This window comes from Sinocyclocheilus anshuiensis, unplaced genomic scaffold, assembly GCF_001515605.1.
Source record: "Sinocyclocheilus anshuiensis isolate Anshui unplaced genomic scaffold, SAMN03320099.WGS_v1.1 scaffold1054, whole genome shotgun sequence".
NCBI classification, from domain to species: Eukaryota; Metazoa; Chordata; class Actinopteri; order Cypriniformes; family Cyprinidae; genus Sinocyclocheilus; species Sinocyclocheilus anshuiensis.
Genome location: NW_015536544.1, coordinates 61,831 through 86,995, shown reverse-complemented (window position 1 = coordinate 86,995; position 25,165 = coordinate 61,831). Strand labels below are relative to the sequence as shown.

The 25,165-nt window shown below is 33.4% G+C and overlaps 1 protein-coding gene across 2 annotated transcripts in view; it reads right to left on the bottom strand.

Moving 5' to 3' along the window:
- Positions 1-25,165, bottom strand: part of LOC107698115 (OTU domain-containing protein 7A-like) — an 80,721-nt gene that overhangs the window by 28,525 nt on the left and 27,031 nt on the right. Inside the window, exons 2-5 of one of the 2 annotated variants that reach the window (XM_016499039.1) lie at positions 23,450-23,585; positions 16,701-16,831; positions 2,869-3,051; positions 912-1,130 (exon numbers count right to left, since the gene is read on the bottom strand). In XM_016499039.1, the coding sequence (XP_016354525.1) occupies positions 912-1,130; positions 2,869-3,051; positions 16,701-16,785 (487 nt within the window). In that variant the 5' untranslated portion in view covers positions 16,786-16,831; positions 23,450-23,585. Of the gene's footprint in view, positions 1-358; positions 567-911; positions 1,131-2,868; positions 3,052-16,700; positions 16,832-23,449; positions 23,586-25,165 lie in introns of those variants that run through there. The other variant, XM_016499049.1, reaches the window with a different exon arrangement.

Below are 25,165 nucleotides of genomic sequence, written 5' to 3'. Positions count from 1 at the left end.
TCAGCGGATCTATCTATCTAGATAGATAGATAGATAGATAGACAGATAGATAGATAGATAGATAGATAGATAGATTTTTATTTTTGGGTGAACTATTCTTTAAAATTTTACATTGTGGTGTTATCAAGTATGGGAAGTGCAGGTCTGTATTCGGTTCGCTTGGCTTTGCTGTTGATTCAAGATGAGGGATTAGTTTAATTCTGTTACTGCTGTATTGTGTTGACTCTAGCAATCGAGTTTTATGCAATCTAAGCTGACAGTAGTAATGATCATAAATCTGTGTTTGCCATCACTGCAGTGAAGGGCTAGGCCTGGGATTCACTCCACCACTGATCTGAGAGCAGCGTTTGGTGCTCACCGGCCTGCTCCAGGGCCACCATGGTGGATTGCTCAATGAGGTCACGCTCAATGAAGCTGCGGAAGTCCTCGCTGTACACGCTCAAGTCGGGCAGCTGGAATGTGTAGATGGGCATCTCCAGGGGGAACTGCTCCCTGGCACAATCCCCTGACACCTGCAGCCGGGCCAGAGACATGATGGCAGAGCTGGCATGGGAAATGCCCCGGGACAGACGCTTCAGATAGATAGATAGATAGACAGATAGATAGATAGATAGATAGATAGATAGATTTTTATTTTTGGGTGAACTATTCTTTAAAATTTTACATTGTGGTGTTATCAAGTATGGGAAGTGCAGGTCTGTATTCGGTTCGCTTGGCTTTGCTGTTGATTCAAGATGAGGGATTAGTTTAATTCTGTTACTGCTGTATTGTGTTGACTCTAGCAATCGAGTTTTATGCAATCTAAGCTGACAGTAGTAATGATCATAAATCTGTGTTTGCCATCACTGCAGTGAAGGGCTAGGCCTGGGATTCACTCCACCACTGATCTGAGAGCAGCGTTTGGTGCTCACCGGCCTGCTCCAGGGCCACCATGGTGGATTGCTCAATGAGGTCACGCTCAATGAAGCTGCGGAAGTCCTCGCTGTACACGCTCAAGTCGGGCAGCTGGAATGTGTAGATGGGCATCTCCAGGGGGAACTGCTCCCTGGCACAATCCCCTGACACCTGCAGCCGGGCCAGAGACATGATGGCAGAGCTGGCATGGGAAATGCCCCGGGACAGACGCTTCTCTGGAAGAGAGAGAGAGAGAGAGAGAGAGAGGAAAGAAAAATCTAATTATTTATAAATATTTCAACCATATTTCCTTTCTTAACAAATGTTCCGGGTCTTTTAATGTTAATCGCTACTGCACAATATGACTTCAATCAATCAATCAATCAATCAATTTTTTTTTTTAAATAAGAAAATATGCTAATTATTAAAACCGTTTTTTTTTTTTCTCATTTAAAAACAAAACAAAAAAACGATTATTAAACTTTTGTAAATGTAATAACTTTCTCCACCTCTACTTTTTTTCCTTCTGATGTAACAAAGTCCACGTGGGCAAGAAAATAAAAATTAACCAATAATATTTTTCAGAAGTACTTTTCAGGATTCAATCAAATCCCAGTAAATAAAATGAAGCCCCACCCTATATTATTTTCCCCAAAATATGCTTTTTCAATCTGAAAAATTACATGAAATAATTTAAATGCAGTAATACTGACTATTGATATTGTCTTGAAAGCTAATATGATATGATACTAGGGATGCACCGATACCGATACTGGTATCGGTATCGGGCCCGATACTGAGCTCTTGTACTCGTACTCGTACTTGTTAAAATGCCCCGATACCAAACACCGATACCACACAGCATGTGATAAGCGCCATATTCAGACAAAGAAACACCAACAACAGAACAACAGACAGCAGAATGGAGTTATTAGAGATTAAGGATGTCTACGAAGTATGCAATGAATATAATGTTAAACATTCAGTATTAACGCCTGTATAGCTGATGTGCGCGAGTTGATAAGCAAAGCGCGCTGAGTGGATTGAGCGCGCGGCGGCGCAGATGCGCGAGCTTGTCGAGTGAATATATCTTTCTCACAGACATCACTGGAAAGTTTGTAGTTCGGTCGGATATGTAAAAAAACAAGTAAGTAAAACAATGCACAAGTTACTTAACGGTAGGGAGACAAAAGTGAAAAAAATTTAGAAAGTGAATCTAGCAGCCTGTGTGAAATGCGCTAGGCTGTACTATTCTGCATCAGTACAAATACCTGCATGCGTTGCACATTTGCTTGCTTGAGTGTTTCTGCATTATATGAGTGGCTTTGGATTTGTTCTGACTCCGTTTAACACTGAGTTCTTGTTATATTTTATTACCATTTTCTAAAATATAGCGAATAAACTGTGATAATGTGAGAAATGTTGAAGGTGTCTGAATAAATGTAGGGTTGACTGTATCTATTTGATAAATGAAGTTAACCAACTAACATTATACATACTCTTTTGGTTTCTGTACCCAATATTTAAAAAATGTACAAATGCAATAAAAAATATCAGTATCGGTACTCGGTATCGGCAAGTACCAAAAATAAAAGTATCGGTATCGGGCGAGTACTGAAAAAAGTGGTATCGGTGCATCCCTACATGATACTACACAAAATTGTTTTATTATCAACTGAAAAGTGAAGGGGGTCATCTTTGTGACACTAGTGTCACCAAACTGCATTCATTGGTCAGAAAAACAGATAGCTCCACCCCACACTCACACCATTGTATACTTGTTCATTTCTTTGCATATTACAATTATGGTAAAATGGAATAACAACAGGATTATCGAAATGGATTATCGAAAAAGAAGAAAATACAGGACATGAATTTTCATTTCATGCCAACTTTAAACTGGTATAGGAGAAAATATCGAGAAAACACAACAATAAATCTCAACAGGACGAGCTGTTAGAGAGCTTTGCTTACCCTGAGTGTTGTCCTCTTGTTTCTGGGGGCATTGCTCAGGCTTGCTGATGTGCTGCGGGGTACTGCTATGCTCCGGCTGCTTGTAGTAGCGGCCCTCATTGAAGACGTGGGGCAGGTTGGCAGTGTGAACCTGCCGGAGCTGCTCATAATCATTGAGAGCGGCGCTCAGGTCCCAGTTTTTACCTGGTCCACCATAAACAACACAATTCATGATACATGGTGAGAATATGCTAATGCTTTAGCGTCAACTGTCGTTTTCAAACTGAAAACTGTCATGGCAGAGGAGGAGAGAAAATAATCTTGCTGGAAAAGTTAAAGTTAATTAAATTGTCAACATGTTTGTAACTATGTAACTTAACAACAGCACATGCTACATACGTATAAACTCTATCACCCCCCTCAGGATCATAGTTTGTTAAAAACGAAAAGGTAATCGCAGACATGCTCTCAAAACAATGCTGTGCACCAAATATCCAATAATTATTTCTTTGTTAACACTGATAAATAATATGATGCCCACTATTTTACAAGGAAACAGGAAGCGAAATCAGACATCAAAACACTATAATAATATAATACATAATACTTATCTTGCTTAGGCCAAAAATTAAGTTTCAACAATGTTTCCATGCCCACTAAATAGGAGGTCATTGTTAATGAACATGGCCCGGGCTTCCTCTTTCATTTCACCGAGCTACTGTTTGAGTGCACCTGCCAACTTCCATAAGGCTTTTCAATCTAATCCCAATTACACCACCTGCCAACACGAGTGCCACAAAATGCTTACAGTTCACATCAAACCCTAAACAATGGAGTTCTACTTCACATCAAGCCTGATAATAAAGAGGGCCAAAACGCTTGTGCTTTTTTGACAATTTGATGAAAAAACAATAAGGATTTGTTTTTGGCTCAGTTCATTTTGTCTACAGATAAAGAGAAAGTTCATACCAAGTAAACTGGGAGGAAATTCACAGGAAAGACAGAGAAGCCAAACCCTCTAATGTGAAATGACAGTCACCTAAAGACTCCTACACACACGCAGCTGCTTCCATGTCCTCCAGCGACTGTCTTATCTCTGTAACCTAAAGGCCTTGCAGGGATCAAAGAAACAGGTCGGTCTAACCATCTACAGAGAGATGCATGCAGCCTGTGTGTGTTTTGCCTAAGCTGTGGAAAACAAATGTCTCTGCAAAGATAGTAAAACCTGAAATCACCAACATAATGTACAATTTATTTTATAACATATTAAATAATATACTATGTCCATAGATTTTAATACCTAGAATTTAACATCAGAATGAGAGTCCAAACAGCTGATAAAAACATCACAATAATCCACAAGTAATTCCACACCACTCCAATCCATCCATTAACATCTTGTGAAGTGTAACACAAATCCATCACTAAGGCATTCTAACGTCCTCCAGTGGAAAAGTCCATCCCCTGTTCTCCTCTCACATTAAAATCCACCGACATATTTGTTTTGGACTGTTTTCGCTCATAAACGGTGCTTGATCTGTGCATATTTCTCTCCTGATTCAGACGAGATGACTTTTTCATTGGAGGAAGCAATATTATGGATAAAGGACACGTTTGAAGTTAAAAACGCCTTAATGCTGGATTTGTGTCTTACAAACATTAAGCTTTTTATGTCACAAGACATTTATTAATGGCCTGGAGTCATATGGATTATTGTGTTGTTTTTATCAGCTGTTTGGACTCTCATTCTGACGGCACCCATTCACTGCAGAGGATCCATTGTTGAGCAAGTGATTTAATGCTATATTTCTCCAAATCTGTTCCTATGAAGAAACAAGCACTTCTACATCTTGGACAGCCTGAGGGTGAGTACATTTTCAGCAACTATTTATTTAATGATCAAACCTTTTTGGACACTTACATTTAAATTTAATACAAAAAAATGCTGTAATCATTTGAAACCTAGCATCCATTTTATTTCTAACTGGCTCTCATCGGTCAGTCTGGACAGAGTTATTACATTCTTCCTGTAGCCTATGTAGCACCAGAACCCACATCAATCAATACAAATCTCATTGTAGTCTATGGATTTGTGCATCCTTTGACCAGCCAGAAATTTTAAAAGACATTTTAAGGCTTAATCGAATGACCGCTCAGCACCTCTGATACATGCGTTTCGCAGATTGCTAAGCATTATGGGTCTCAATCAATGTGCTGAAGGCAGTTTCCTGTTGACTTCCCCTCCTCTGTCTGTCCTTTAGATGTACAGTGGGATTTTGCGGACATTATCACATATTGTTGATACATTCAGACCACATAAATATAAAATATTTCAATCATTTCTGAAGTAGACATTCTTTTCATCTTAGGTCAGTGTTTTTAAATTCCAGAGCTGCAAGAGTTTTTCCGGTTGCAAAGGTGGTCAAACACCTAATTTAACTAAACAAGTACCCATGGGAGTTTTGATGGCCAACGGTTAGCAGGGTTTTAAAGAAAAAGAAAAAAAACCCCACCCTGTCCAATTAAAAAAATCAGCTATATTCCATAATGATATCGAACTGATTCCAGATATACTGTATTTATATATCTTTGTACAATGTGTTTTTATTCATAATTGCATATTATACAAATGTACATTTATTTATTTTTATTTTCACAATTCAAAGTTCGCACGCTGCAACCAATTTCCTTGCCTGTTGTTCAAATAACAAATCGAGCAGGTGAAGAATGAAACTGGACAACTGACTCTAATTTGGTGCTTTTCTGTGTCTTTGCTAATGAACGAAGACATTCACAGTTCTTCTGCAAGATGCAAGATGGTCTTTCAGTAATTAAACTTCTTTTCCCGTTAATCAGCTGCTCTGCTTTATTTACGTTGAGGAGAGTGACATTGTATTCAATTACCCATGAGATGTGAAGGGACAACATGTTAAATATCTCACAGAGACAATAGCCATTTTTGTTTCTGAAATGAAAAGCTTACTATAGGCTGACTACGTACTGAATACTGTACACTATACACGGTATTCCACTAGTACAATATGTGAAACAACATATTATTCAACAACAAATGTTTCGAACAGTTGTGTGCAACATATGAATACAGAAAATGTGCATGCACAGTATACTGCAGAAACAATGCTAGTAGTAGTTGCGATACCTTATCAGTCCTTTAGAGGGGGACAGTACACCCCTCGCAAACCACAAATAAAGCTTCATCAATGACACGACTTAAGACTTTTAGCTTTATCTTTTTGTAATGGGTCTTTAATCCAAAAAGTGGAATTGCCATGTCATGGAAATGTCATCTCTCAATCACAGCAGTGACTGAATAGAGCACAAGGCTCATACCAAAATGTCTGCCAGTGTCAGCTGAGTCATTTTTCCCAGAACACCTCTAACCGCACAAAGGGCCTGTTCCTGAGATGAAACGCTAAGGCCCTTCCCACTCAGCTTTCCACAACAGCTTCTGTGACGGTGGATCCGCAGGGAGCAGATGGAGGCGGGAGACAGAGAGCAACAACAGCCAGGTGGGATGACGTGTTAATGATGAGTGGCACTGACAACCGGGGACACATCCTTCCCCTGCCACCATCTATCAGTCAATCAGACCTAAACACAAGGCTGGGGATCATTTGAGCCTTGTGGCAGATCTTTGATCTGATCTGAGAGCAGTTTTGTGTGGTTTGGTGGGTGAAATGATCAGTGAGAAGTTTAGTTCTCAAAGAGCTCCAGCTGTTTGTCTTGTCAAAGTGAATGAGTAAGATATTTGTTGTGAATATATATTAGTTTTGTAGTATTAGACAAGCAACACACCTCTGAATCTCCTAGCATGTTCATGAAGCTCTGCGAAAACTGTAGCAACCGCATAGCAATGCTTTGTCAACCATCCACACCAACAGATGTCAGTACAAAATCCAAGACCAACTCAATTTATTTATTTTTATTTTCACAATTCAAAGTTCGCACGCTGCAACCAATTTCCTTGCCTGTTGTTCAAATAACAAATCGAGCAGGTGAAGAATGAAACTGGACAACTGGACAACTCTAATTTGGTGCTTTTCTGTGTCTTTGCTAATGAACGAAGACATTCACAGTTCTTCTGCAAGATGTTCTTTCAGCAATTAAACTTATTTTCCCGTTAATCAGGTGCTCTGCTTTATTTATGTTGAGGAGAATGACATTGTAGTCGATCACCCATGAGATGTGAGGGGACAACACATTAAATATCTCACAGCGACAATAGCCATTTTTGTTTCTGAAATGAAAAGCTTACTATAGGCTGACTACGTACTGAATACTGTACACTATACACGGTATTCCACTAGTACAATATGTGAAACAACATATTATTCAACAACAAATGTTTCGAACAGTTGTGTGCAACATATGAATACAGAAAATGTGCATGCACAGTATACTGCAGAAACAATGCTAGTAGTAGTTGCGATACCTTATCAGTCCTTTAGAGGGGGACAGTACACCCCTCGCAAACCACAAATAAAGCTTCATCAATGACACGACTTAAGACTTTTAGCTTTATCTTTTTGTAATGGGTCTTTAATCCAAAAAGTGGAATTGCCATGTCATGGAAATGTCATCTCTCAATCACAGCAGTGACTGAATAGAGCACAAGGCTCATACCAAAATGTCTGCCAGTGTCAGCTGAGTCATTTTTCCCAGAACACCTCTAACCGCACAAAGGGCCTGTTCCTGAGATGAAACGCTAAGGCCCTTCCCACTCAGCTTTCCACAACAGCTTCTGTGACGGTGGATCCGCAGGGAGCAGATGGAGGCGGGAGACAGAGAGCAACAACAGCCAGGTGGGATGACGTGTTAATGATGAGTGGCACTGACAACCGGGGACACATCCTTCCCCTGCCACCATCTATCAGTCAATCAGACCTAAACACAAGGCTGGGGATCATTTGAGCCTTGTGGCAGATCTTTGATCTGATCTGAGAGCAGTTTTGTGTGGTTTGGTGGGTGAAATGATCAGTGAGAAGTTTAGTTCTCAAAGAGCTCCAGCTGTTTGTCTTGTCAAAGTGAATGAGTAAGATATTTGTTGTGAATATATATTAGTTTTGTAGTATTAGACAAGCAACACACCTCTGAATCTCCTAGCATGTTCATGAAGCTCTGCGAAAACTGTAGGAACCGCATAGCAATGCTTTGTCAACCATCCACACCAACAGATGTCAGTACAAAATCCAAGACCAACCCAAGTACATTTTTACAGTAGTTAAAAGGAAGGTTCCCCAAATCATTCTTATATAAATTGCTGCTTCAAATGTAATGTATTTACCGAAATGTATGCTTGCATTTCATGAACGAGGTCCTATAATGTCACACCTGGATTTGTCCTCTGGATATCTGTGGAAATTAAAATGAAATGAAAGGTTTTTTCTTAACTTCAAACCATTGATTCCAGCTAAAATACGAGTCCTTTGTCCATAATATCACTTTCTCCAGTGAAAAAGTTGTCTCGTCTGAATCAGGAGAGAAATTAGCACAGTTCAAGCACTATTTACAAGCGAAAACAGTCCAAATTAGTTCTAAACACATATGTTGGTGAATTTTGATGCGAGAGGACAACAGAGGATGGACTTTTCCACTGGATGAAGTGTTATTATGGATTATGGACTTCACAAGACGTTAATTAATGGACTGGAGTGGTGTGGATTACTTGTGGATTATTGTGATGTTTATATCAGCTGTTTGGACTCTCATTCTGACGGCACCCATTCACTGCAGAGGATCCATTGGTGAACAAGTGATGTAATGCTACATTTATCCAAATCTGTTCTGATGAAGAAATAAACTACATCTTGGATGGCCTGAGGCTGAGCAAATGTTCTTTTTTGGGTGAACTATTCTTTTAAAAATACATTTCCCTATGGAGAAAATGAATGGAATTTTTACTTCGGGAACGCAACTGTTGCACTCTATCGGTTGTAGGGGTTTCCAAATCATTTGTGATCAGATATTCAGAAGCTAGGAACAATTCCACAGGCCAACAATAACACTAGGGCATCCAGCGGCAATAGCGCTTACTAGTGGTATAGCGACATGGCATTGCAAACAGGGCATTGCAGGCATATACAGAGGTTAATGAGTGCATGTTACATAAATATCAGTGCTTTGTGAGCGCTTGAGATTGTGCGTGATGGCTGGGACGCTGTAGACAGCTGGCAGGGTCTGCGCCCTCAGCCAGCCTTTGACTAATAAGCCCACTTTATGTCTCATTACATGCCCCCATTTAATAGTTCCACTTCTTCTTGCACGTAAACATGGAGGAGCTGACGGTGAAAAGTTCCCAGCCGACCCGATGTTTGACCCTCTCTGCAGACATCCGAGCACTTGTGCGGGATGATAACGACATTCCTGCCTTTTGCTTTTTGGGAACTGTGTTATAAGCTTCATACTAAGGATACAATGGATTATATAACCGTGCAGTAGGAGAAAATCACCATTTTATTTCCAGACCTAATAAGCCATAAACATGTGGATAGAGGGCCTCTATCAAGCTTTTTTAGATACAAAGTATGTTGTGCTTGACTGCAGCGGGGCCATTTATTTGGGATCTAGGGGAGGACTGAAGGCACTTCATACCCTTTTCATTCATAACTACGGCTTGTTAGAGGCAGGATTGTTTTCGTTGGAGTGAAATGTCAGCGGTGGGGCCATTTAAAGAACATTAACAAATAGCTCATTCTGAATAACAAGCCTCAGCCTCAGTGCTTTTACAGCAGCGCTCAGAGAAGAGCAGTTAGTACTGATCTGAGAACAGTCTTGTGGGTTTTTTAGGACAGGCTGGGACAGGGAGGTGTTGATCCTAGATCTTTTTCTGAGGAACATGCTTGCTGATAATTTTTTAACAGCTATCTATTAATGCAGAGTCCTCAGAGAAGGGTTTAAATGTACATTAGCACAGAGATAGTAGGGCTGCTTATGCAACATAAAATAGCTGGTTCAGTACATTCACTCTGATGTATGACATGATTTATGGAGAATAAATGCTGGATCAGACAAAACACTCAGCAAACTGCTTAATATATGGAAATGCATATGAGTACTTGCATCACACATATGTGTGTGTGTGTGTGTGTGTGTGTATGTAATACAACCACTACTTCATATGCAAATTAAATAAATGAACGAATGAATGAATTATATATAAATATTATTGAATTATATATATATATATATATATATATATATTGTACAATGTAATGATAATGGACTAGACTAAATTAATAATAATAAATAAAAAGAATAATGCTTAAATGCAAACATTTTTTAAATGGTATAATTTATAGGTAAATAAATTATATACTTACAAAAAGTATATTATACAAATTACAAAATGTATAGGATTATAATACATAACCTAGATAAATAAAACAATTTATATTAATATATATTGACATGAGATTAAATGAATATTACTGCTTAAATACTGCTGAAAAATCTTAAAATGTTTTAATAGTTTATACATAATAATTAGTATAATGTGATTTATAAATAAAAATAAATAAATTACTATACAATTTAATGTTTACTATGGGACTAAATGAAATCAATATTAATGCTTGAATAATTCTGAAAATGTTATAACTTAATAAATAAATTATTGGTCTAATTTAAATTATAAATTATAATTCAATTTTAATTACAATACATTATTAATTATTAATAATAATTCATTATTAATTAATATGAACAGTTATTAATATGCTATTAAATTAAATGAATAATACTGATTAAATAATGTTAATATAATATAATAATATAAAAGTTATAATAATTTATAAATAGATCAAATTAAATAATTAATTAATTAATGAACAAACTAATAATAATAAATACCATACAAATAAATAAAAAATATAATTTTATAGTAAGACATCTTAAGAGTTACATTTATGCTCTAATGAAATGACCGTCGAGAATAATTTTCCATGTGCTTGGAAATATCACCAGGCTGATGATGGCAAGGCAAAGACGGATGTGTTTGTCTTTACTCCAGCATTCTGTTAAAAGCAGCACTGCTCTATCAGCGTGATAATATCATCCTGTGATGATGTGCACGGCTCTGGGCTGTGAGGTGGCCTTAGCTAGGCAGGCGAGGACAACACATGCAGCTGAACAGCCTCCTACTGTAGCTGATGCTGAGCGAGGCTCTAGCTGAAGCTGGTGTGTGTTTGGGTACAAATGTACACTTATATTCACCCATTATAACCTAAGTGACATAATAAAATTAAATGTCATAAAATTGTTGTCAAAGCATCTGGAAAAAGCATCCCTGCCTGGAGTCATATTGTTCTCTTATTGTTTCTACTATCTTGCTGTTCTGTCTTACGAAATGTATATATAATTGTATAATTGTATAAATTAGAGCATATGTGTAACTTTTAAATTAATGTACTATCAATTATTATTCATTTTATATATATATATATAATCATAATTAATAAATTATATGTAATGTTTTATTTACTAAATATTTATATATTAAATAATATAAAATATTGACATTATAAAATGTTATAAATATACATTTTTAAATGTATTATAATTTATAAAGTACAATTATTAATTTATTTCAAACGTATAATATAATCTGACTCATTTAAGCATTATTATTCAATGAATCAATAAAAATACTGTACATTTTAATGATAACAGACTAGACTAAATTAAATAAATAATGATGCTTAAATGTTAAAATTTGAAAATGACATAATAATTGATAAGTAAATAAATAATTTATTTCTTTTAAATGATATATTATAGCACATTTTAAATTATATTAATTTAGATTGTTGTACTACTTAAACTACATATTAGATAAACAAATAAATAAACAATCGTATAGTACAATTTAATAATGGTAATAATTTATAAATAATACTATTCAAACAATAGTATCATTTATTTATAAATAAATAATATTATAGCACAAATAAAATATAAATAAATAATAGTATAATACAATTTAGTGATAACATAGGCAGGATTGTTTTGTTTGGAGTGAAATGTCAGCGGTGGGGCCGTTTAAAGAACATTAACAAATAGCTCATTCTGAATAACAAGCCTCAGCCTCAGTGCTTTTACAGCAGCGCTCAGAGAAGAGCAGTTAGTACTGATCTGAGAACAGTCTTGTGGGTTTTTTAGGACAGGCTGGGACAGGGAGGTGTTGATCCTAGATCTTTTTCTGAGGAACATGCTTGCTGATAATTTTTTAACAGCTATCTATTAATGCAGAGTCCTCAGAGAAGGGTTTAAATGTACATTAGCACAGAGATAGTAGGGCTGCTTATGCAACATAAAATAGCTGGTTCAGTACATTCACTCTGATGTATGACATGATTTATGGAGAATAAATGCTGGATCAGACAAAACACTCAGCAAACTGCTTAATATATGGAAATGCATATGAGTACTTGCATCACACATATGTGTGTGTGTGTGTGTGTGTGTGTATGTAATACAACCACTACTTCATATGCAAATTAAATAAATGAACGAATGAATGAATTATATATAAATATTATTGAATTATATATATATATATATATATATATATTGTACAATGTAATGATAATGGACTAGACTAAATTAATAATAATAAATAAAAAGAATAATGCTTAAATGCAAACATTTTTTAAATGGTATAATTTATAGGTAAATAAATTATATACTTACAAAAAGTATATTATACAAATTACAAAATGTATAGGATTATAATACATAACCTAGATAAATAAAACAATTTATATTAATATATATTGACATGAGATTAAATGAATATTACTGCTTAAATACTGCTGAAAAATCTTAAAATGTTTTAATAGTTTATACATAATAATTAGTATAATGTGATTTATAAATAAAAATAAATAAATTACTATACAATTTAATGTTTACTATGGGACTAAATGAAATCAATATTAATGCTTGAATAATTCTGAAAATGTTATAACTTAATAAATAAATTATTGGTCTAATTTAAATTATAAATTATAATTCAATTTTAATTACAATACATTATTAATTATTAATAATAATTCATTATTAATTAATATGAACAGTTATTAATATGCTATTAAATTAAATGAATAATACTGATTAAATAATGTTAATATAATATAATAATATAAAAGTTATAATAATTTATAAATATACTACTGAAAAATCTTAAAATGTTTTAATAGTTTATACATAATAATTAGTATAATGTGATTTATAAATAAAAATAAATAAATTACTATACAATTTAATGTTTACTATGGGACTAAATGAAATCAATATTAATGCTTGAATAATTCTGAAAATGTTATAACTTAATAAATAAATTATTGGTCTAATTTAAATTATAAATTATAATTCAATTTTAATTACAATACATTATTAATTATTAATAATAATTCATTATTAATTAATATGAACAGTTATTAATATGCTATTAAATTAAATGAATAATACTGATTAAATAATGTTAATATAATATAATAATATAAAAGTTATAATAATTTATAAATAGATCAAATTAAATAATTAATTAATTAATGAACAAACTAATAATAATAAATACCATACAAATAAATAAAAAATATAATTTTATAGTAAGACATCTTAAGAGTTACATTTATGCTCTAATGAAATGACCGTCGAGAATAATTTTCCATGTGCTTGGAAATATCACCAGGCTGATGATGGCAAGGCAAAGACGGATGTGTTTGTCTTTACTCCAGCATTCTGTTAAAAGCAGCACTGCTCTATCAGCGTGATAATATCATCCTGTGATGATGTGCACGGCTCTGGGCTGTGAGGTGGCCTTAGCTAGGCAGGCGAGGACAACACATGCAGCTGAACAGCCTCCTACTGTAGCTGATGCTGAGCGAGGCTCTAGCTGAAGCTGGTGTGTGTTTGGGTACAAATGTACACTTATATTCACCCATTATAACCTAAGTGACATAATAAAATTAAATGTCATAAAATTGTTGTCAAAGCATCTGGAAAAAGCATCCCTGCCTGGAGTCATATTGTTCTCTTATTGTTTCTACTATCTTGCTGTTCTGTCTTACGAAATGTATATATAATTGTATAATTGTATAAATTAGAGCATATGTGTAACTTTTAAATTAATGTACTATCAATTATTATTCATTTTATATATATATATATAATCATAATTAATAAATTATATGTAATGTTTTATTTACTAAATATTTATATATTAAATAATATAAAATATTGACATTATAAAATGTTATAAATATACATTTTTAAATGTATTATAATTTATAAAGTACAATTATTAATTTATTTCAAACGTATAATATAATCTGACTCATTTAAGCATTATTATTCAATGAATCAATAAAAATACTGTACATTTTAATGATAACAGACTAGACTAAATTAAATAAATAATGATGCTTAAATGTTAAAATTTGAAAATGACATAATAATTGATAAGTAAATAAATAATTTATTTCTTTTAAATGATATATTATAGCACATTTTAAATTATATTAATTTAGATTGTTGTACTACTTAAACTACATATTAGATAAACAAATAAATAAACAATCGTATAGTACAATTTAATAATGGTAATAATTTATAAATAATACTATTCAAACAATAGTATCATTTATTTATAAATAAATAATATTATAGCACAAATAAAATATAAATAAATAATAGTATAATACAATTTAGTGATAACATGAGATGACATCAAATGAATAAATCTGAAAATGTTAATATATAATAATAATAATCATCATCATATAATGTGATTTATAAATGATACTGTCTATAATGCTGTCTAGGTAGGACTGTAACACACTTCTCCTTCATTTTTGAAGGACATTTTTAACTCTCTTATTCTTTTTTGTACATCGTTTCTCAAAAGGGTGCACTTCTTTTCTTCTGCTGGCTCTATTCTCCATCCTATTCTTTTCTATAGAGGGAATATTTCTCTCCCCTCGGCCTTGACTTTTTGTTTGTCGGTATGTCTCTCACTCTCTCTCTCTCTCTTTGGCCCGTCTCCTCAGGACAAACTGCACTTGTGGCCCTCCACTCCTCAATGTTCCACTCAATGGGCACAAAGGCCTCCTGGGGGAGCCTGGTCGTAAAGCCATCACACGGGCCCTAAATCTGCCCTGCCGCCCAGCGAGGCAGGCCCTCCCTGCTGCCAATCAGAGCAGAAGACCAGCACAAAACCCTTATCACAGCAAAAACCAAAACCCTCGAGACCTTCAAGTGAGTCTGGAACGAGTCGTAAGCGCCATCAACAAGCCAAAAGGGACTAGAGTTAAAAGACAGGTCTAAGCACACTGCGCTCGGACTTAAACTAAAGTTACTACAATAGAAATCATGAATAGAGAAGCTGTACATCGACTCATTAGACTGGAGAAAACAACCTAGCCTGAATTAAATCTCAAGCACAGAGCCACTGTATTTGACAGTGCATTTTGCGCTTGACTGAACCATAAACTCCATGTAAGCACACATGGGACAAAAATCAAGCCTAGACACACAGACAAACACAACTGTCCCAGCAGCACTGTAAATCTAGTAAAGTTCAGCAGTTTACCTTACTATATGAGGTACAGTAACACCAACAAAACTACTTTTGAAGAGGTCATATCATAAGAAATCAAATTCAAATTACCCTTTTAATTTATATAGATTTAAAGCGATTATATACTTGTATAAATACAGCATATATTCATCATACATAACTTTAAGTTTGTACTAAGTTTGGGGTCAGTAATGTGTGTTTTTTTTTATTTTTTATTAAGACTCTATTCAGCAAGGGTGCATTAAATTGATCAAAAATGACAGTAAAGACATTTATAATGTTTGCTATTCCAAAGAAATGCTATTCTTTTGAACTTTCTGTTCATTAAATGATCCTAAAAAATTGTTTCCACAAAAATGATAAGCTGCACAACTGTTTTGAAAATAAAAATCAGCATGTTTGAATGATTTCTGAAGGATCATGTGACACTGAAGACTGGAGTAAAGCTTTGCATCACAGGAATAAATTACATTTAAAAAAAATATTCACATATATTGTTATTATATAATTTAACAGATTACAAAATGTAATAATATTTCACAAAATTACAAAATTATTTATTTTTATTTTATTTTTGATTAAATATATGCAGCCTATATACAAATAATAATAATAATAATAACAACAACAACAACATATCTGTCATGGTGCCTTATATCAGATATTAGATACTGTGTCAAATACTGTGTCTTCCAAAGGCAACAGATCCACTCTTTTTACAGCGCTGCTATAAATTACTGCACATAATATAGCTGACATACTATTATACATTTGCCACCGTTAATGTAGCCATTAATGGACTGAAAGCAAACTCAGCATGAGGGCTGAAAACCCAAAGCACCATTGACACATTGAGAATTACATTCTCAGCAATACAAGATTATATATATATATATATATATATATACACACAAATTACAATTAAACAACTCCAGAAACATCCACAAATAACTACAAAATAATATATTGTACTAAATATATATACAAACACATGCAGCAATTGATATTCTGTGACAGAACAAAAGTATTTGGAGTGGCTGTCAAACATTAGTGGATCATGTTCACAGAGACCAAGCCGAATACTTTTGGAGCTCTTAAATTTAAGTATCATCAGCCTTAAATGTAACATTGGGTGTCTACAAGAACTAATAACCAGCAATACACAAAACCAGACATCTGAACAAAATTAACCTCCAGTGCTAGAGCATCCTTTTAAAAAAGAGAGAAAAAAAGAAGTGCAGATCAGGTCTCATACCTTCCAGCAGGTCTCGTGCCAGACCCGGTTCTGCCCCTGTGGACCGAACAAAGTCTGACAGGACCGCATCCATGTCCAGAGTCATGGGATCATGTGGCTGCGCTGCCTGCCCTGCAGCTTCACGCTCTCATCTACACAAAATAAATCACAGGAATGATCATGTAAATCAATGTAGGACATCAAATAAAGGACAAAACAACAACAAAAACAGAGACTGAGCTCAAAATGCAGCATTACCAGTACATCAAGCTATTATGTACAGTTTGATCACATTCAGATTAATCAGAGATGAATGCAGCCCGAGGAATGAGTGATATGACTGTGAGGAGTGAAAAAAATTGGTGTAGGATTTACTTTGAAACAATTTTCACTCAGAAAATGGTAGTAAACTGCACAAATAATTACAACGAAACAGCAATCCACCTAACAAACATATGTTCTAAGAACATTTTGCTAACGTTCCCATTAAAATATAAAAACATTACTTCTAAATGTTCTGTTAACTTTCAAAATGTCCAGTTTTTTTAATGTTTTTAAAACATTTTTTTTTCTTGGTTATATAACATTCCATTTTATAATTGTGAAAACATTATGGAAATGTCATTTTTTAATGTTCCCTGCATGTTCTCAAACAAGTACACTGTAAAAAAGTAACTACATATTTTCCAGTTTACAAAACCTTTTGAGTCTCAAATACTACACTCTAAAAAATGCTGGGTTAAATATAACCCAGCGCTGGGTTAAAAAGGGACAAACCCAGCTATTGGGTTGTTTTGTCAAAACAACCCAACCGCTGGGTCAAAACAACCCAATAGCTGGGTTTGTCCCTTTTTAACCCAGTGCTGGGTTATATTTAACCCAGCATTTTTTAGAGTGTAAGAAATGCAGTTTTCCTGAAATTACATAAAAACCTGTCAGACTAACAGAATTCATTAGCCGAAATGTTCCATGAACGTTCCATGCTAACATTTTGAGAAACACCAGATAACTTTGAAAAAACATTCTATTAACGTTACACTCTAAAAAATGCTGGGTTAAATACAACCCAGTGCTGGGTAAAATAGGGACAAACCCAGCAATTGGGCTGTTTTGACCCAGCGGTTGGGTTACTACCCAGAAGGTTGGGTTAAACATTTAACCCAACCGCTGGGTCAAAACAGCCCAATTGCTGGGTTTGTCCGTATTTTATCCAGCACTAGGTTGAATTTAACCCAGCATTTTTTAGAGTGTACGTTTGTTCATAACTTTGAGAGAACATTGCCACAACGTTACCCAAAGTTCTGAGAGCGTTCCCTGTTAGCCTCGGAAGTAACTATAGTAAATATATAAAAACGAAATAAAGACCAAAAGTATTTGGAGTGGTTGTCAATCATTAGCGGATCAAGTAACATTGAATAAACATGAAATGTTTAAATAGAATGAATGAAATAGTATTTTCTTGCAAAATGTACTGCAATAATCTCTGTTTCATTTACTTTGAAAAATCATTTTTTAGAGTGTGTGGATCTCACAACAGCTGACAGTGAGACACCTGGATATGATTACACTGCTAGAAATACGAACAAACTCTCAAAGAGAACAGATAATGCTTTGCTGTGGGACAAAGCTGTTTGGCATAATCTGCTTTAATTTGAGAAAAGAAAGAGCCAGATATATCATATTGTACTTTACTAAGTAATTAAAGGGACAGTTCACCCAAAAATGAAAAATTCTGTCATCATTTAATCACCCTCATGTTGTTGTTGTTTTCTTCTTCTGATACAATATTTTGAAGAATATTGGTAATCAAACCCCATTTTGGTTTCTGGACCCCACTGACTTCCATAGTGTTTTTTTCTTCTTCTCCATATTATGGAAGTCAATGGCTACCGACAACTCTTTGTTTACCAATATTCTTCAAAATATATTCATTCTTCTATTGAACATGAAAGAAGATATTTTGAAGAATGTTGGTAACCAAACAGTTTTTGGACCCCACTGACTTCCATAGTATTTTGTTTTTTCCCCCTCCATATTATGGAAGTCAATGGCTACCGACAACTCTTTGTTTACCAACATTCTTCCAAATATCTTCATTCTTCTATTGAACATGAAAGAAGATATTTTGAAGAATGTTCGTAACCAAACAGTTTTTGGACCCCATTGACTTCCATAGTATTTTTTCCATACTATGGAAGTCAATGGCTACCAGCAACTGTTTGGTTACCAACATTCTTCAAAATATCTTCTTTTATGTCCAATAGAAGAAAGAACCTCATACAGGTTTGGAACAACATGAGGGTGAGTAAATGATGACAGGATTTTCGTTTTTGGGTGAACTGTCCCTTTAAGTGGTGGTGTGTCAATAACCTGTTGCATGCATGTTTTTGGGTGTGTTCTGTCACAAGGCCGTGTGGATGAGTCACTGCGCTGGACACACTGGTGTGATGTTTCAACACTGTGCTGACAGTATGCGGGCTGCGTGTGGGGTTTGTCAGCTGGAACACATTGGCTGTGACATTCTGCTGAAGGCCTTTTTTGTCATTGCCTTATGAAATGCGCTGTTGTTTGATTCTGGTGCGATCAGACCGAACCCAGCTATGCTGGCTGGAGGGAGGAACACCTACGGGTTCACTGCAATAACAGAGGACTGTTTATCCGTGCGCGTGTGTCGTGTGTCAGACGGCCGGACCGGCGGCCAGCAGCTTCCGCACCATTTACGAAGCATGACACAAAAATGAGAGGAATGTGAAGCTGCCCACAGTGGAGAAAAAGCTTAGCTGCCCACTACTGAGTGCAACTCACAGACCTGAAACATGCTTTAGGATGCGTTCTGAATATGGATGAGTCACGATAGTCTAATATAAGACAAAAATTTACTTGACTTGACTTGATTAATGATTATAATGAGCATTAATGATATAAAGATTGTATAAATTACTAAAGAAAAGAATATAAGAAAACTACTAATAAAATAATTTTTGACATTAAACTGTCAAAGAATGTAATGTTTGGGGTAGATTACTTTTAGTCTGATACTGATTACAAATTACATGATGAAAATTTTAGTCAGTAATACTACTTTTGGATTACTTTTAGATTACTTTTAATTGAACTTCATGCTTCTAAATTTAAATGGGATTATTTTTGTTTAAAATCATGATATAAAATTAAATTAACACTAGGAAATAGACTTTAATAACAAAAATACTGGGGACAGGAATGAAATACACGCCAACATAAACGAGAAACGAAAAACACTGAGGGAGAACTTATATATAATATATTTATATATCTGGAACAGGTTAACCATTCTAATTATACGGCCTCCTAAAAATGATTAATCGACTAGTAGTTCAGGTTTTTACAACCAAAGCAGTGCACGTTAAGTATGTTCAATGGGATTTCATGCTGATGATGTGCTGCTTAAACATTTACGCCTGCGTTTACGTACTTGCGTGAAGTATGTTTTCGCCCACTAATCTAAACCGAAGAGCCGAGAGCGAGCTTCCAAACAATACAAAGTAATCCACTGCACTTTGAGTAAGATTACAAACCCTGGAATTTTACATTCTGCTAGAGCCATTAGAGAAGCCTGACTAACCCTGCAGAATTAAACATCAGATTAGATCATTCACTCTCTAAGCTGTGTGCACATTAACAATCCCAACTCTATGGCCTCTGTCAGCAGGTGGACTCTTTTTGTGCTTTTTGATAGGTTTAATCTAAAGCCTGATCTTTAAATAGCCTGTCATTAATATATAATGTGGGAAATTACAAATATATAACAGTATATACTTACAAATTAGTGTTATTTTAGTATCACCGAGATATTATTATAGTTTTTATTAATATTTAATTCAGTTTTTTATATTCTCTGTTTTGATTTTAATTTTAGTTAATGTTTTAGTCATTTTGATGTGCGTTTTTTGTCATTTTTCTTTTTTTTTTTAAATGTCTGTGTAGAGTTTATTTATTTTTATTTTAGTTTTAGTTATTTTAGTACATCAAGTTAAACAAAATTAAACTAAATTAACCCTGATGCAAATATGTAATACCTCAATACTCAGTGGTAAATATTCTAGGGACTTGATTTTGCTTTTGAACTTTATCTGTATTTTTCATGTTTTATATATATATATATATATATATATATATAAAAGAAGAAATAATTGTATACAACAAGACCAGTGACATTCAATAAGAAAGTTGGTTAAAATTAGTCTTAATTAGACTTCAGTTAGTCTTAGTTAAAAGACTAATTGAAGAGTTCAGATGCAAAAGCCTCTAAATGCCATCTGAAATTTTCATCTAAAACGAGCATTTTTATCAGGCTCCTATATTTATTTTCAGTTATTTCACTATAATGGCATAGAAAATTTGCCATTAAAGTAAATGACTGAACTTAAACATAGGAGCCTGATAAAAACATTAGAAGGACTTTAGTCATTTTGATGTGCGTTTTTTGTCATTTTTCTTTTTTTTTTTAAATGTCTGTGTAGAGTTTATTTATTTTTATTTTAGTTTTAGTTATTTTAGTACATCAAGTTAAACAAAATTAAACTAAATTAACCCTGATGCAAATATGTAATACCTCAATACTCAGTGGTAAATATTCTAGGGACTTGATTTTGCTTTTGAACTTTATCTGTATTTTTCATGTTTTATATATATATATATATATATATATATATAAAAGAAGAAATAATTGTATACAACAAGACCAGTGACATTCAATAAGAAAGTTGGTTAAAATTAGTCTTAATTAGACTTCAGTTAGTCTTAGTTAAAAGACTAATTGAAGAGTTCAGATGCAAAAGCCTCTAAATGCCATCTGAAATTTTCATCTAAAACGAGCATTTTTATCAGGCTCCTATATTTATTTTCAGTTATTTCACTATAATGGCATAGAAAATTTGCCATTAAAGTAAATGACTGAACTTAAACATAGGAGCCTGATAAAAACATTAGAAGGACATTTCAGATGGCACTTAGAGGCTTTTGCATCTGAACTCTTCAATTAGTAAAGTAAATACTAAAAAAGTAAATGCTTCTTTCATACTTATAATCTTATATTACTTATATTTCATACTTATACCTAATATAATCACAGTCACTTCAAAACTCCAGACTGGCAAATAACTACATAAATAACAGCTAATTCTGAACCTGTATACAGTATATCCCTCTTTACATGATTTTCTGTTTTGACAGCAAAAACGTATATCTTCCTCATATCAAGATGAGGAAACATTTTTCTTTTCATCCAGTTACATCCTTCTGGTATGTGTGGGTCTGTGTTGGGCCTCACCGTAAGCAAAACCAGTTCAGTAAAGCACTCAAAACATTAGCTCAAAATATCCAGCAGTTCCATATTTAAACCGCTGGAATGTATTTGGGTATAACTGTCTATAAAACACCACAGCCCATTTTAAATGATGGATCCATTGCTCACCGACTGATCTGTTCTGTAATATGTCACAATGATCATCATCCAGTAAAACTCAAACATAAACATGTACTTGCAAATGTACTTGCTAACATGTGCTTTTAAGATCTGGATTCAGTGTGATTTAAGGTGGAGTTTATTCTAGAGTGTGTAAATCAAGCGGTGGCAGTGGTGGGTAGTTTTAATTTTATTTTAATAAAAACAAATGCTTTCTGCTAGTTTACAATTTTGAAATGGTTTGCACCCATTTGAGTTCTGATAACAGAAATAGCCCTATATATCTTCAGTAAACATGGTAACTTTAATTTTTGAAATCTTTACAGCATGAAATGTGAGTTGCTGGCAGTGAGAATCAGGCAAATGAAAAATGAAGAGTGTTGCAGTTCCTGACAGCATAACGGTCTGTCAATAACAGCCAATTAAAAATCAGCACAACATATTGCTGTATATTTTATAATGGTGCATTTGCAAAGTATATCTAATCAATAATAATATTGCATATAATTAATTAATAATAGTTATATATAATTGTTGTATATGATCATTAATATCATTAATACCATTAATATAAAAGAAAAAATACAAATGTTATTATTGTTTTTTATTGTCTGTATTTTTTATAATTGCATATTAATATAATTTCATATCAAGTTATAAATAACTTTGTATATAATCATTAATATAAAAGTAAAAAGTTATATTAATATTATATACTGTATAATCTGTAATAAATATATTTCATATGAATTAATCATAATATAATATAATATAATATAATGAAACTTGTATGTAATCATTAATATAAAAATAAATACATTTTATATAATATGATATAATTAAACTTGTATATAATAGTTTATATATAAAAGTAAAAATATAAATGTTATATTATTATTATTATCTGTAATTTATATTTCTTAATAATTATAATATAATGTTTTTATTGTAACAAAGTATTCAAATACAGTACTTTGCATTTTTTCAATCATTTGAAACAATGAGTTCCAGTTGTTCATGATCATTGAACACTGATTTTAAATAATTAATAATAAAAATTATAAACGTTTGAGATAAGGAGCAATTTCTAGCAGCTGAAATAAGTATATAAAAGGTATATTATATTAAAAAAATGTAAACATTTTTTAAAATTTGTTTCTTTTTCAGGTACATCAACACAGAAATATGTTGAGTTTTGTTAAAGACGTGTGTTAAAATTATACGGAAATTTGTCAGACGTGATCACAGATTCCGTGTGGGCTTTGTGAAGTTCCCGTGAAACCATCTGAATAAACGCTGATCACATGAATAAAGGCATTCTTACTTTCTGTGTTCTCAATGGGAGTTGAGCAGCCACCTCACCACCATGCTTATGTCTGCGGTCACACACTCTCTAACACACACTCCTCTCGTCTAGTCCATGGCTGGCAGGTGAGGAAGACTCAGGCTCAAATGCAGGCCTAGAAACAGAGAGCAAGACAGAAAACGATTAGTGAACAAATCTCACATAAACTCCAGTGCCCTATAAACCACATTAATGTTGTCTGACTTTAGCCACATTATGCAAGCGTGACCCAATATCCCAGTGACCCTCTTAAAACACCCCTACAATCTCATATTGCTGCTGTTTGCTCAAATATACCCTTACAAACACAGTGCATGAAGTGTAGAGCACCTTTAGTCCATTTTAAACCCTCTGAAACATAGTTAATGGAAAGTAAAAACACCAAACCTGTGAGTGTTTATGTTAACGCATGAGAAAAGGCTAAATATTGTATATATTTATTTATACATATTTTAAGATTGAAATGAATTTAAATAAATTGTAATAAATTGGTCAAAAAAGTACAAAATGCTTAAGTACTGTTTGAATAAACTGTTTCAATAAATATTATATTTATATATATTATATTACTTACAAATTATATAACATTTATATTTTTACTTTTAGATTAATGATTATATACAAGTTTAATTATATATTACCATATTATATATTATTATATTATACACATTGTGTGTGTGTGTGTGTTTGTGTGTGTGTGTGTGCGTGCGAGCGTGCGTGTGTTGTGTGTGTGTGTGTGTGTGTGTGTGTGTGTTTCTGAACTAGCTATACTTCTGCAGAAATGGCTGATAAGACTGATAAGGTTAAATTAAATTTTCATATTAACGGTTTGTGAGGAAACCACAGGACCAATTCGATTGCAACCTGAATATGAGCCACTGCGGCTTACAGGACTATTTCTTGCAAGCAGTCACAAGTTCAGATCTTGCTCAACTAAATATCATCTGTTTGTCAGTAAAAATCCCCCCTTTATTTGACTTACGATTTTTAGTTAAATTCCACAGATATTTATCAGTCATTTCAGTAGTTTTTTTTTATAATGTAATTTGTTTATTTAGCATTTTGTTGTTGTTGTTGTTGTTGTTAAATAGATATTTTTAGCCATTTCAGTATTAATTAATAATGAATTATTTATTTATTTGGCAGTTTTAGCTAAATTCCACTGATATTTTTCAACCATTACAGAATTTATTTATTTACATTTTTTTTTGTTAAATTCCGGATATATTCTTCAGCCATTATTTGTTTAATAAACTGTATATTAATGTATGTAGCTGATATTTTAGTTAAATATTTTTCAATCATATCAGTGCTTGTTTGTTTATTTATTTTATAGATTGTTTTATATATATATATATATATATATAATTATTTATTGATATAATTATTATATTATTTATGGATATTTTAATTAAATTGCACATATCATTTTCAGCCATTTATTTATTTAGTTAGCAGATTTTTTTAGTCAAATTACTTTTTAGCCATTTCATCACCAAAAATATAACTAGTTTGAATAATAAAACTAATTTGGTTAATATCAATGGTTTCTATGGTTAATAGAAACAAGATGCCATATTAATTTATGATGGTTTTACAGTAGTATCTGTAAGTCAAGTATTTTTGGAGAAACTATGGTATTTGCGAGATATGTGTGTGTGTGTGTGTGTGTGTGTGTGTGTGTGTGTGTGCTGT